Below are 14,276 nucleotides of genomic sequence, written 5' to 3'. Positions count from 1 at the left end.
TAGAATCATCTTGCCTCTTCCATTAATACTGAATTTATCCTTTTGTTCTTACTTTTACATACACTGCAGTACCTGATACTGATAGGCACGTAATAAATATTTGTTGAATGAGCAGACTGATTTTTTTTGTCACTGCTTTAAAAATATTACCCCCATTAAAAAAAAAAAAAAAACCTCCTCTGTAAGAAACAACTCACTCTAGGACTCTGAAAGAAAAACAGGCACAAATGACAAAACATTGTTGCATTGTCAAATGATTCTTTACATTAATAGGTGGATGGTTTTGAAGAGTAATCTGCTATTGTGCATTATGTCTGCACCTGTACCTTCTCACCAGAGATGATTAGTTTCCCACAACTTTCACACAATTAATATAGTTCAAAATGTGCAGGTGTAAAACTCATTAGCAACCCTGAAAAGTGGTAAACAAGAATTTCAATGCAAAAGAAGTATTTTATACTTTGCTTTTAATCTCCAGGAAATATATGCACATAATTGCACAGGCTTTTCCTCCCTGTACGTGTTTGAGACAAGTTTTGGAATTATTGCAAAGTGGTGAATACATTACATGCAGAGGTGAGCCAATGGACCCCACTGTATAGCAAGCAACAAATAAAGTTTTTGAAAAAACTAGATTATTACACAATTTGGAACCTTATAAAAATATATACCACACTGGTAAACCTAGCAGATATTTTTTTTTTTCTAAATTTAAGGGAATTACCTCTCCACAGTGTCTCTAGTAAATTTGTTATATCATCATTGCTGGGATAAAACCTTCCCAACTCCTTACCCACAGTGAAGCCTCTTCTGGGCTCCTAAATTATGATTCTTTTTTCTTACGTGGCACTCAATGATGCAAGCACTCTGGGCCACAGCCCAGAACAGCATTTAATGGAGTGATTAGTGAGTGAATGATCTGCTCTTGTGACAGCTGTGTGTAATGAGTCAGCAGTCTCAGGCCAGGCCCTCAGGGACAGATGTGGGGATCAGAAAACCACCTGTGTTTAGAAATCCTCGTTATCCATTCCTGCAGAAAAGCAGATGACTGCGTGGGCCTTAGGCAGTCATATGCTCTCAGAACCACTGTACCTCATGGTCCATCCATTGAAGATGAAAGCACATTAATGGAGCTACTCGGGGGCCCCTACTTATGTGGGATTTGTTCTCAATTGCAGTAAAATACTTCCGTTGCCAGAACAATCCAATACAACAGAAGGACCAAAATATTTTAAGAATGCTGGATTGCACTGGCATTTGATTAGTCTTCGTTTCTTGCGTGTTTCCTCATGAGAACAGTCAGGTGAAATGAGAATATTTACCCACATATAGGGGGGCAAGGATTTCAGACCTGTACCTGATCTGAATTCCCTGGACTCCATGAAGTAAAAATTCCTCAACGGTCATCTTAATCTAAGTTCGGAGTCATCTACTGGAGAAGCAAGGCACCAACGGTTTACTTTTGAGGGCAGATGTGGGGAGAATTAGTCTAAGAATGGTCTGGAAATTACCAAAACCCTGGTCTGTAGAATCATTGATCCAACTTGAAATATCCTGTTAGGAATTTTATTTATAGGCTTTTATGTTTGCCGAGAAAAAGTTTGCAAGTTTTTAACAAAAATTTGGTCTGCTAATCTAAATGAAAAACCTATCAATTTTAGCTTAGGAAATGTAAATGTCTCCAGATAAATTCTGTTCTTACCTGTTTTGATGTCTTTGTGTGCATTTGTATTTGTCTTTGGAAGCTATCTGGATCTCCTAATGAATAACTTTTTCTAGCTAATTATCTATTATCTATATGTGGCATTTCTGGACTATTCTCTTTGCAGAATATGTATGTAAACTATGAATTCTCAGGCCACCTCCCCATTTCCACCCACAGTGCTCCTAGACCACCTCTACCAACTGTGCAGCTAGAGCAGACTCTGGAAGTTCCCAACAGCTTTCAGATTTAAAATTAGTGCAAGTCAGAGCTAATCAGATAAATTTACAGTAGCAAAATCTCATATTAAAAAAACTAGCAACCCTTATACTCTTTGGGTTTGCCCCCTGGGTAACACATTTAAGATGTACAGTATATTTTCTTTCTTCCTTTTTGACTTTCTCTCTCTCTCTCTCCTTCCCTCCATCTCTGCTTTTGGCTAGATTAGATATGAAAGAAAACAGCAGTCAAAAGGTGTGTATTATAGGAGAATTTGATGGCTCCTAGAATCTGTGGCTTTCCCTGCTTTTCGATAAAAAGGATATAAATGGCCTCTTTAGTGGCTCAACTCTTGACTTTAAGAATTGCCAAAATCGGTCCAATCCAAAAGTTTAACATACATAAGCTCTACTATTTTATATCCAATAGCCTTCTGATGGCATTTCATTATTTTTGAGTTAAAAATAAAGTTTATGGCAAAGGGAGATAAACATGGAGGATAAGGCATATTTAAGAAGATGGAACTGTTTGGAGGTTCAGGCGCCTCAACCCCTGAATGTTCTGTAGCCCTTTCCATGTAAGAGGGGTGAGAGAAGCTTGAAACCCATCTCCTGTATCCCTTTCTTATTCTACCCCAAAGAGGAGCCTCAGTCTGCAATTTTAGCTCCTCCTGCTACACAGACGCGAATTTGGAGAGAGAAGGATTTGAAAAGAGAGTGTGCACGGAGGGAGAGCTGCTGAGCTCATTTGCATAAGCTCCTCCACTGCCGAGTCATTGGAACAGTTTCAGCTGGTGGGGGCCAGGGGGAGTGATGATTTTGTACCTGTATCTGGGTGGGGGGGGCTTCCTGGACATCTCAACGACCAGCCAGGTTTTTCAGGCTCTTCCTCTTTTACCTTGCTTTTCTTTGTTTTCTTCCCTTTTCCTTCTCTTCAAGCTGTTCTGAAAGCAAAAGTGTCAGTACTACAGCAGTATAAGTCCCCCATCTAGGTTTCCGTTCTGTTTGTCCTTTGGGGAGTGCAAATTTGAGGATCAGTAAGGCTTTACGTGAGATGGACGCTTAGTATTTTGTTTCACTGAGTGGAATGCATGCCTAGAAATTTCCTTGTTCATATATGTGTGCTTAATTTTAGACCACTTGTCAACACACACATGCATACACACACATGCATACACACACACAAGCAGGAAAAGAAAATAATTCACATGCTCCAAAATTATGCTTCCTTTCTTCATTATTTGTGCAGGTAAATGATGGCTTGTAACTGTCAGAGCCTGTGGGGAGACCTCATTCCTGCGTATTCCAACGCAGACCTAAGTTGATGTTTTGTTCTGTGTGGAAACTTTGAGACATGTTTTCAGAAGAAAAAATAGCTTTCAAAAACTTACATCTTTGGAAACCATTCACCCAGCAGCTGTTAAGTTGGTCTAATGTTTATACTGACCTGAGTACTTTTACTCTATGCATTATGTTAGCTGTTCCAAGAAGCCTTGAACCATCAAGATAGGGTTAGTCTTTACAAGTCACATTCTCTGTGAAGTGTGCCTTCACACGCTGTCAAAGCTCGAAGCTCCTGCTAGCTTAAGAAGGGAACTCTCTAGTATTCTCTAAAGAAAGCAAAAAAAGAGTCTTTCAGGTTTATTTTAAATACATCTTTTTTGCATTTACTTAAAGACGTCTTTTTCAGAGGAAGCAGTAATAAAACTATGGGGAGTGAGTGCCGTTTCATTATACCTTTTATGGCCTATTAATTTGTTACCATCTCTCACCTTTGTTGATGAAATTTTAATTTTGCCCTTGCTTGAGCATATTGTAAGAATTGTGTAAACTGCGGCTCCCTGTGCTGACAAAAAGGTCCTTTCAGTGTGAACAACTGGGAGCTCATTTTATTTCTAGAGCACATTTAAAATAACTTATGAATGAGAGTTGTCAGACATGAAATGCTGTATTAATTAAATCTTTTTCCAGTCTTTTTGCTTCTCCAGCTAAACCAACCCTTTAGAAAAATACACGGCCACCTTAATTATAGAGGAGAAGACAAAAAGTATCCTTCACATTCCTCCGCCTGAATAAGAATAAGAACTCAATTCATCTATATAATAACCCCATTAGCTGCTTAACTCGACAGAGCACATGGGAAAATTTTCAAACCCCACAATGTAAAAACTGTTGATTGGGTGGATCGTTTTCAAGGTTTTGTTCTTCTAATGTGCAAAATGGTCATTTTGTATAAATCTGATATGTCATAACTAGTAGCTTTAAAACATTTATGACTTATGACAAAAGTTTTGTGTCCACATCAACTAATGCATCATTGTCTTTTAATATCTAGCAGCAGTACCATTCGAAAATAGATGACTTGATTGACAACACTGTAAAAGAAGTCATTTCACTTCTAGTTTCAAAGGTAAGGTATTTTTTATTTACCTTTTTAAATCAAATTAAATAATTTTCAACTGAGAATTTTTAGAAATATCTGTCTTAGGTTTCTAAATACCTAATTGAGAAATAGCTTTAAAGACAGGTGCAAGAAAAGTTCAAATTTTAAGAAAAGTTATGAGCAAATTATGAACACTTGGCCAGTAACTTTTGGTTTTTCATTTATAATTAATTTTGGCTTTTCTTGCAATTGTTGTCCTTCTAAAAATAACTCTATCTTCCAGTAATACCTTATTCTTTCTCATTCATGTTCTCTTATTGTTTGCCTCCAGGGATGAGTTGAATCGTCATCAGTTCTTGAATTTAGCCTATTTTTTTGTGGTGACAGCACTGGGACTCTAGGACTGGTCTCACAGGCGGACAGAGAAGGCTGGCAGAGTGGTGTCTGAGGTTCTCCACTCCCAGAGGTCTCCCACGATTTCCTATTTGAGGCTTCAGATATCTTTGACAAAAGCTATGGCCTTTAGTTGTATAAGTAGAGATGAAGTATAAGTGAGTGTTCCATTGAATGATTAGGTGATTTAAAATCCCGCTAAGGTGGAACAGACTGCCATAGATGACATTGGAGATCAGGGTCTGATAGGAAAAGAGATGAACAACCGGAGAGCACGGGGAGCTGAAAGAGGGTAAGGAGAGAGGATGGATTTCTCCCAAAGAGGCACTTTCATAAGAGCGGATGCTGGATCAAAGAGCCCTAGACCAGGCTTCATAAAACAATTGGAAGAATGTACAAAAAGGAAAGGAAAAGCCACCCTCAATTCAATAAACAGACAAAGGACATGTTGTTTAGAAAAGAAAAAAACAGATGCCCAATAAGCATGAAAACTGTTAAGCCTCAATAGTTTAAGGAATACCAATAAAACTAAAATTTATATAATATTTTTATAGCAAATTAGCATAGATGTTTTTAAGCTATCACCCAGTTTTAGAAAAGGTGAAGTGGGACACTCACATTTTCTATTTATGGGAGTATAAATGGCTACAACCTTTCTAGAAGATAGTTTGGAACTATATCAAGTACATTAATACCCATTCACCTAAAATTCTTTCTGCGTTTTTTTTTTCTTACTACTCAGAGAGATGCACAAAATTTATATACATTGATAGATGTCACATTATTTCTAATGAAAAATATTGGAATCAACTTTAACATGAGGGCAATGGTAAAGTAAATTATGGGACATCTATATTAAGAAAGTTTGCTTTCAAAGACTATAACGTTAAAGGAAAATTTCATAATATAGTGGTAAGTGGGAAAAAAGCTGAATATTTAGAAATGTAAACTATGATCTGAATTGTCATCACATAGAGAAAAGACAAATAAACACCACAGTACCAACAGAGCTTTTATCTGGGTGGTGGGATTATAGTTGATTCGGGGGTGGTGGGGTTCAAATTGTTTTGTGCTTCCTAATTCTCTGGTAGCAGGTCTTGAGGTAGAAAAAATGTCACAAAGAGAGGGGATTTTAGAACTGCACCACCTCCCCAGTTTGTTCTTGCCCCCCAGCTTCTACCCCAGCACTGAACACCTACACTTACAACACAAATTCACCAGCAGGGGGAAAGGGGAAGGGTTAACAGGAAAACCATCTGGGAGGTAGACAAAGAGGTGGATCACTGGAGAATGAAGCTCCTACAGGAGGAACCATGAGATTCCCGCCCTCCAGGAGCCCAGCCCAGCAGCTTACAGCCCGCAGAACAGACATAGTTAACCCTGCACCTTTATTGTCGGCGAGCCATCCAGGGAAATTTTATCCGGGTAGAGCCTCCCCATCAGCACAGCTCTCCTGTGGAAGTTGTCTTTTGTGAGAAGGGTGCATAAAGAGAGCCACTAAATTGCAAGCATGCAGTTGATAAAGGGTTAAATAGGCAACAAGGCAAAAAGGCTACAACTAGTTTTGGTTTGGGGCGAAGGGGAGGAAGGGTTGCAGAAAAGGCAGGAAGGTCTATACATCATTTCTGCATTTGTTTCTGGCAAAGTAAAAAACTTAAATTTTTCTATATCAAATGCATCTGGTTAATTGAAAAAATAGTATATTTGAGTCAAACTGGGAAGTGGTGTCCTAGAGATCAGCACTATGAAATAGAACTCTCTGTGATGATAGAAATGTCTATCCTTCACCATCCAGTATGGTAACTAGTAGCCACATGTGGTTGTGGAACACTTGAGATGTGGCTAGTGCAACTGAGGAATTGAAATTTTGATTTTACTTAATTGTAATTAATTTTAACTTATATAGCCTAATGTAACTAGCTATTATATTTAGAAATCAGGTCTAGATTATAGTTTTTCTCTCTGGATCCTTTCTCCTGCAGTCAAATGGCACTTTTTAATAATCTTTAGTTGAAAAGTATAAAATAAATTAATTTGATAGTTTGGGTTTGTTTTTTTTTTTTTTTTTTTTTTATTTATGGCTGTGTTGGGTCCTCGTTTCTGTGTGAGGGCCCTCTCCAGCTGCGGCAAGCGGGGGCCACTCTTCATCGCGGTGCGTGGGCCTCTCACTATCGCGGCCTCTCTTGTTGTGGAGCACAGGCTCCAGACGCGCAGGCTCAGCAATTGCGGCTCACGGGCCCAGTTGCTCCGCAGCATGCGGGATCCTCCCAGACCAGGGCTCGAACCCATGTCCCCTGCATTGGCAGGCAGACCCTCAACCACTGCGCCACCAGGGAAGCCCCAATTTGATAGTTTTGACAACCGTCTTAAGCTTCCATTGAAGATGACAATAAATGGTGCATTTTATTTCATTAAGCAAAGATGAATAGGATTCTGTAGTACAATCCTTAAATGTTAGCACGCCAAAAAATTGCCTGAGAGCTTTTTAAAATACAGATGCCTTAGCCCTGCTTTCCAGAAGTTTTGGAAGAAGGGCAGGAACGTGCATGTTTAACCAGTCACCATGGGGATTTTGATGTAGGAGTTCCTGCGCCAGACTTGGAGAACCACTGCTCTGATGACCCTCCACTTAGATGGACATGCAAACTACCTTAAAACTTCAGTATATTTAAAAACAAGACAACCCCTTAGATAGTATGTTCCCATTTGTCTTCACCAAAGAAGAAATGATTTTTTTAAAGGAGGTATTTATGGAGTACCTACTGTGAAGCAGCCACTGTACATATGTTATTTAATTCAAACTACATAGCACCTATTGAATGGGTGGACTTACCCTATTTCACAGAGAGGAATGTAATCTTCAAAGTAGTATAGTAAACTGATCAGAGTCACACACCTAATAAGTGCAAGAGTTGGGATTCAAACCTTTGAGTTTCAGATTCCTAATCCAATGCACTTGCTGATTCCAGATCTCCAGGAAATCAGTAAAAAGCAAAAGACTAAAAATTAAAATATGTAACTTCTACATTAACTGTCTTTATTCTGGCAAATTCTAAGAGCTGTGTCCTAGACATTTTTATAGCATATTAATTAATTCAATATAAAGTAGATGCATAAAATAGTGAATTCCTTGTATTGTATCCCAAATGTTTCTGCCCATATTTTAATTCTTCTGTGCATATTGAGAAATATGTTTGCTACATTCTTTTCATCTCTTCTCTTCAGTTCTACTTCTGCATCCTCCTTTTATCCACATGTCTTCACAAATATTTTGAGAATGATCCAGGGCTCTTAATCACATGTAACACTCAACAGGATGTGTCCCACCTGCACACACATTTCCCATGCCTAGAAAAGATCTTGGCTTTCCATCTTTATGTTCTCTCTCCACCTAGCAGCTAAATGGTGGGATTCTTGGATTTCCATCTTTAGTCTTTTTTGAACTCATTCCATATATATCTGTGACTTTCATATTTCTGGTTTAACTATATGCTGATGATTTTGAACTCTGTACCTGAGAGGTAGTATGGAATCATGGTTAAAAGCCCAACTACAGGCCTGAGGAGTTTAATGTCTTCATCATTAGAGCAATGAGAAGTCACTGAAGGGTTGGAGAGGCAGGGACTAGGGGTATAGAGTTAATCATATTTGCATTGTAAGACAATTCATTTGATTGCCCACAGCAAACAGATTGAGAGGGAGTAGTAAGGAGGCTGTAACATTGGTCTCTGTTGGACTAGTCCAAAGACATTTAAGATAATACAATGGGCAGGGTGCCATAGACTGAATGATTGTGTCCCCCCAAAATTCATATGTTGAAACCTAATCCCTAATGTGATGGTATTTGGTGGTGGGACCTTTGGGAGGTGATAAGGTCATGAGGTTAGAGCCATCATAAATGGGATTAGTGGCCTTATAAAAAACACCCCACAGGAGTTGAGTGTCCTGTGAGGAGCTTCAGTGCACATCCCGAGCTGAGCTGTCGTCTCAGCCATTTCACCTGGAGCTCTGATCTGAAGGCCAGGGGCAAGGCCTCTGCATGGGGCCCATTATGAGCAAGTGAAACAGACTAAGCACAAAGAGAAAAAAGGTGGATGGGCTAGGCCTGAAGTGAGAGTGCCAGATTTATATCCTTTCCAGAAGAAATGTGGATCCTCAAGCAACAGGAGCTGTGTGGCTGACAGGGTCTTCGTGCTCCAGCCAGGTGTCAGGCCTGAGCCTCTGAGGTGGGAGAGCCGAGTTCAGGACATTGGACCACCAGAGACCTCCCAGCCCCACATAATATCAATCAGCAATAGCGCTCCCAGAGATCTCCGTCTCAATGCTAAGACCCAGCTCCACTCAACGACCAGCAAGCTCCAGTGCTGGACACCCCATGCCAAACAACTAGCAAGACAGGAACACAGTCCCACCCATTAGCAGATTTACTGCCTAAAATCATAATAAGTTCACAGATACCCCAAAACACACCACCAGACATGGTCCTGCCCACCAGAAAGACAAGATCCAACTTCATCCACCAGAACACAGGCATCAGTCCCCTCCACCACGAAGCCTACACAACCCACTGAACCAACCTTACCCACTGGGGACAGACACCAAAAGCAACGGGAATTATGAACCTGCAGCCTGCGAAAAGGAGACCCCAAACACAGTAAGTTAAGCAAAATGAGAAGACAGAGAAATATGCAGTAGATGAAGGAGCAAGGTAAAAACCCACCAGGCCAAACAAATGAAGAGAAAATAGGCGGTCTACCGGAAAAAGAATTCAGAGTAGTGATAGTAAAGATGATCCAAAATCTTGGAAATAGAATGGAGAAAATACAAGAAATATTTAACAAGGACCTAGAAGAACTAAAGAGCAAACAAACAATGATGAACAACACAAAAAATGAAATTAAAAATTCTCTACAAGGAATCAGTAGCAGAATAACTGAGACAGAAGAACGGATAAGTGACCTGGAAGATAAAATAGTGGAAATAACTACTGCAGAGCAGACTAAAGATTAAAGAATGAAAAGAATTGAGGACAGTCTCAAAGACCTCTGGGACAACATTAAACGCACCAACATTCGAATTATAGGGGTCCCAGAAGAAGAAGAGAAAAAGAAAGGGACTGAGAAAATATTTGAAGAGATTATAGTTGAAGACTTCCCTAATATGGGAAAGGAAATAGTCAATCAAGTCCAGGAAGCACAGAGAGTCCCATACAGGATAAATCCAAGGAGAAACATGCCAAGACACATATTAATCAAACTATCAAAAATTAAATACAAAGAAAATATTAAAAGCAGCAAGGGAAAAACAAATAACATACAAGGGAATCCCATAAGGTTAACAGCTAATCATTCAGCAGAAACTCTGCAAGCCAGAAGGGAGTGGCAGGATATATTTGAAGTGATGAAAAGGAAAAGCCTATAACCAAGATCACTCTACCCAGCAAGGATCTCATTCAGATTTGATGGAGAAATTAAAACCTCTACAGACAAGCAAAAGCTAAGAGAATTCAGCATCACCAAACCAGCTTTACAACAAAAGCTAAAGGAACTTCTCTAGGCAGGAAACACAAGAGAAGGAAAAGACCTACTAAAACAAATCCAAAACAATTAAGAAAATGGTAATAGGAACATACATGTCAATAATTACTTTAAATACAAATGGATTAAATGCTCCAACCAAAAGACATAGACTGGCTGAATGGATACCAAAACAAGACCCATATATATGCTGTCTACAGCAGACCCACTTCAGACCTAGGGACACATACAGACTGAAAGTGAGGGGATGGAAAAAGATATTCCGTGCAAATGGAAATCAAAAGAAAGCTGGAGTAGCAATTCTCATATCAGACAAAATAGACTTTAAAATAAAGACTATTACAAGAGACAAAGACGGACACTACATAATGATCAAGGGATCAATCCAAGAAGAAGATATAGCAATTGTAAATATTTATGCACCCAACATAGGAGCACCTCAATACATAAGGCAAATGATAACAACCGTAAAAGGGGAAATTGACAGTAACACAGTCATAGTAGGGGACTTTAACACCCCACTTTCACCAATGGACAGATCATCCAAAATGAAAATGAATAAGGAAACACAAGCTTTAAATGACACATTAAACCAGATGGACTTAATTGATATTTATAGGGCATTCCTTCCAAAAACAGCAGAATACACTTTCGTCTCAAGTGCTCATGGAACATTCTCCAGGATAGATCATATCTTGGGTCACAAATCAAGCCTTGGTAAATTTAAGAAACTTGAAATCGTATCAAGTATCTTTTCCGACCACAATGCTATGAGACTAGATATCAATTACAGAAAAAAAACTGGAAAAATACAAATACATGGAGGCTAAACAATATGCTACAAAATAACCAAGAGATCACTGAAGAAATCAGAGAGGAAATCAAGAAGTACCTAGAAACAAATGACAATGAAAATACGACGACCCAGAACCTATGGGATGCAGCAAAAGCAGTTCCAGGAGGGAAGTTTATAGCAAAACAATCCTACCTCAAGAAAAAAGAAAAATGTCAAATAAACAACCTAACCTTACATCTAAAGCAATTAGAGAAAGAAGAACAAAAAAAACCAAAGTTAGCAGAAGGAAAGAAATCATAAAGAGCAGATCAGAAATAAATGAAAAAGAAATGAAGGAAACAATAGCAAAGATCAGTAAAAGTAAAAGCTGGTTCTTTGAGAAGATAAACAAAATTGATAAACCATTAGCCAGACTCATCAAGAAAAAAAAGGGGGAAGATACAAATCACCAGAATTAGAAATGAAAAAGGAGAAGTAACAACTGACACTGCAGAAATACAAAGGATCATGAGATATTATAACAAGCAACTATATGCCAATAAAATGGACAACCTGGAAGAAATGGACAATTCTTAGAAAAACACAACCTTCTGAGACTGAACCAGGAAGAAATAGAAAATATAAGCAGACTGATCACAAGTACCGAAATTGATACTGCGATTAAAAATCTTCCAACAAACCAAAGCCCAGGACCAGATGGCTTCCCAGGCGAATTCTATCAAACATTTAGAGAAGAGCTTACACCTATCCTTCTCAAACTCTTCCAAAATATAGCAGAGGGAGGAACACTCCCAAACTCATTCTACGAAGCCACCATCACCCTGATACCAAAACCAGACAAAGATGTCACAAGAAAAGAAAACTGCAGGCCAATATCACTGATGAACTTAGATGCAAAAATCCACTACAAAATACTAGCAAACAGAATCCAAAAGCACGTTAAAAGGACCATACACCATGATCAAGTGAGGTTTATCCCAGGAATGCAAGGATTCTTCAATATACGCAAATCAATCAATGTGATACACCATATTAACAAACTGAAGGATAAAAACCATATGATCATCTCAACAGATGCAGAAAAAGCTTTCAACAAAATTCAACACCAATTTATGATAAAAACCATCAAGAAAGTAGGCATAGAGGGAACTTACCTCAACATAATAAAGGCCATATATGACAAACCCACAGCCAACATCATTCTCAATGGTGAAAAACTGAAACCATCTCCACTAAGATCAGGAACAAGACAAGGTTGCCCACTCTTACCGCTGTTATTCAACATAGTGTTGGAAGTTTTAGCCACAGCAATCAGAGAAGACAAAGAAATAAAAGGAATCCAAATCGGAAAAGAAGAAGTAAAACTGTCACTGTTTGCAGATGACATGATACTATACATAGAGAATCCTAAAGATGCTACCAGAAAACTACTAGAGCTAATCAATGAATTTGGTAAAGTAGCAGGATGCAAAATTAAAGCCCAGAAATCTCTTGCATTCCTATACACTAATGATGAAAAATCTGAAAGAGAAATTATGGAAACACTCCCATTTACCATTGCAACTCAAAGAACAAAATACCTAGAAATAAACCTACCTAAGGAGACAAAAGACCTGTATGCAGAAAACTATAAGACACTGATGAAAGAAATTAAAGATGATACAGACAGATGGAGAGATATACCATGTTCTTGGATCAGAAGAATCAACATTGTGAAAATGACTCTACTACCCACAGCAATCTACAGAGTCAATGCAATCCCTATCAAACTACCAATGGCATTTTTCATAGAACTAGAACAAAAAATTTCACAATTTGTATGGAAACGCAAAAGACCCCAAATAGCCAAAACAATCTTGAGAAAGAAAAACGGAGCTGGAGGAATCATGCTCCCTGACTTCAGACTATACTACAAAGCTACAGTCATCAAGACAGTATGGTACTGGCACAAAAACAGAAATATAGATCAATGGAACAGGATAGAAAGCCCAGAGGTAAACCCACGCACATATGGTCACCTTATCTTTGATAAAGGAGGCAAGAATATACAATGGAGAAAAGACAGCCTCTTCAATAAATGGTGCTGGGAAAACTGAACAGCTACATGTAAAAGAATGAAATTAGAACACTCCCTAACACCGTATACAAAAATAAACTCAAAATGGATTAAAGACCTAAACGTAAGGCCAGAAAGCATAAAACTCTTAGAGGAAAACATAGGAAGAACACTCTATGACATAAATCACAGCAAGATCCTTTTTGACCCACCTCCTACAGAAATGAAAATAAAAACAAAAATAAACAAATGGAATCTAATGAAACTTAAAAGCTTTTGCACAGCAAAGGAAACCCTAAAGAAGATGAAAAGACAACCCTCAGAGTGGGAGAAAATATTTTCAAACGAAGCAACTGACAAAGGATTAATCTCCAAAACATACAAACAGCTCATGCAGCTCAACATCAAAAAAAAAAAAAAAAAACCAATCCAAAAATGGGCAGAAGACCTAAATAGACGTTTCTCCAAAGAAGATATACAGATTACCAACAAACACATGAAAGGACACTCAACATCACTAATCATTAGAGAAATGCAAATCAAAACTACAATGAGGTATCACCTCACACTGGTCAGAATGGCCATCATCAAAAAATCTACAAACAATAAATGCTGGAGAGGGTGTGGAGAAAAGGGAACCCTCTTGCACTGTTGGTGGGAATGTAAATTGATACAGCCACTATGGAGAACAGTATGGAGGTTCCTTAAAAAACTAAAAATAGAACTACCAGACGACTCAGCAATCCCACTACTGGGCATATACCCTGAGAAAACCATAATTCAAAAAGGGTCATGTACCAAAATATTCATTGCAGTTCTATTTACAATAGCCAGGACATGGAAGCAACCTAAGTGTCCATCAACAGATGAATGGATAAAGGAGATGTGGCACATATATACAATGGAAAATTACTCAGCCATGAAAAGAAATGAAATTAAGTTATTTGTAGTGAGGTGGATGGACCTAGAGTCTGTCATACAGAGTGAAGTAAGTCAGAAAGAGAAAAGCAAATACCGTATGCTAACACATATATATGGAATCTAAAAAAAAAACGTTCTGAAGAACCTAGGGACAGGACCGGAATAAAGATGCAGACGTAGAGAAAGGACTTGAGGACACGGGGAAGAGGAAGGGTAATCTGGGACAAAGTGAGAGAGTAGCATGGACATATATACACTACCAAATGTAAA

The 14,276-nt window shown here is 38.5% G+C and overlaps 1 protein-coding gene across 6 annotated transcripts in view; it reads left to right on the top strand.

Moving 5' to 3' along the window:
- CADPS2 (calcium dependent secretion activator 2) overlaps window positions 1-14,276 on the top strand; it is a 552,288-nt gene that overhangs the window by 489,815 nt on the left and 48,197 nt on the right. For 5 of the 6 annotated variants that reach the window (XM_068549383.1, XM_068549382.1, XM_068549381.1 and 2 more), the window contains one exon: window positions 4,256-4,330. In XM_068549383.1, coding sequence (XP_068405484.1) covers window positions 4,256-4,330 — 75 coding nt within the window. The remainder of the gene's footprint in view (window positions 1-4,255; window positions 4,331-14,276) is intronic. The other variant, XM_068549380.1, reaches the window with a different exon arrangement.

This window comes from Eschrichtius robustus, chromosome 8 (genome assembly GCF_028021215.1).
Source record: "Eschrichtius robustus isolate mEscRob2 chromosome 8, mEscRob2.pri, whole genome shotgun sequence".
NCBI lineage: Eukaryota > Metazoa > Chordata > Mammalia > Artiodactyla > Eschrichtiidae > Eschrichtius > Eschrichtius robustus.
The sequence above is the reverse complement of the archived record's forward strand: the minus strand, read 5'-3'. Positions and strand labels throughout refer to the sequence as shown.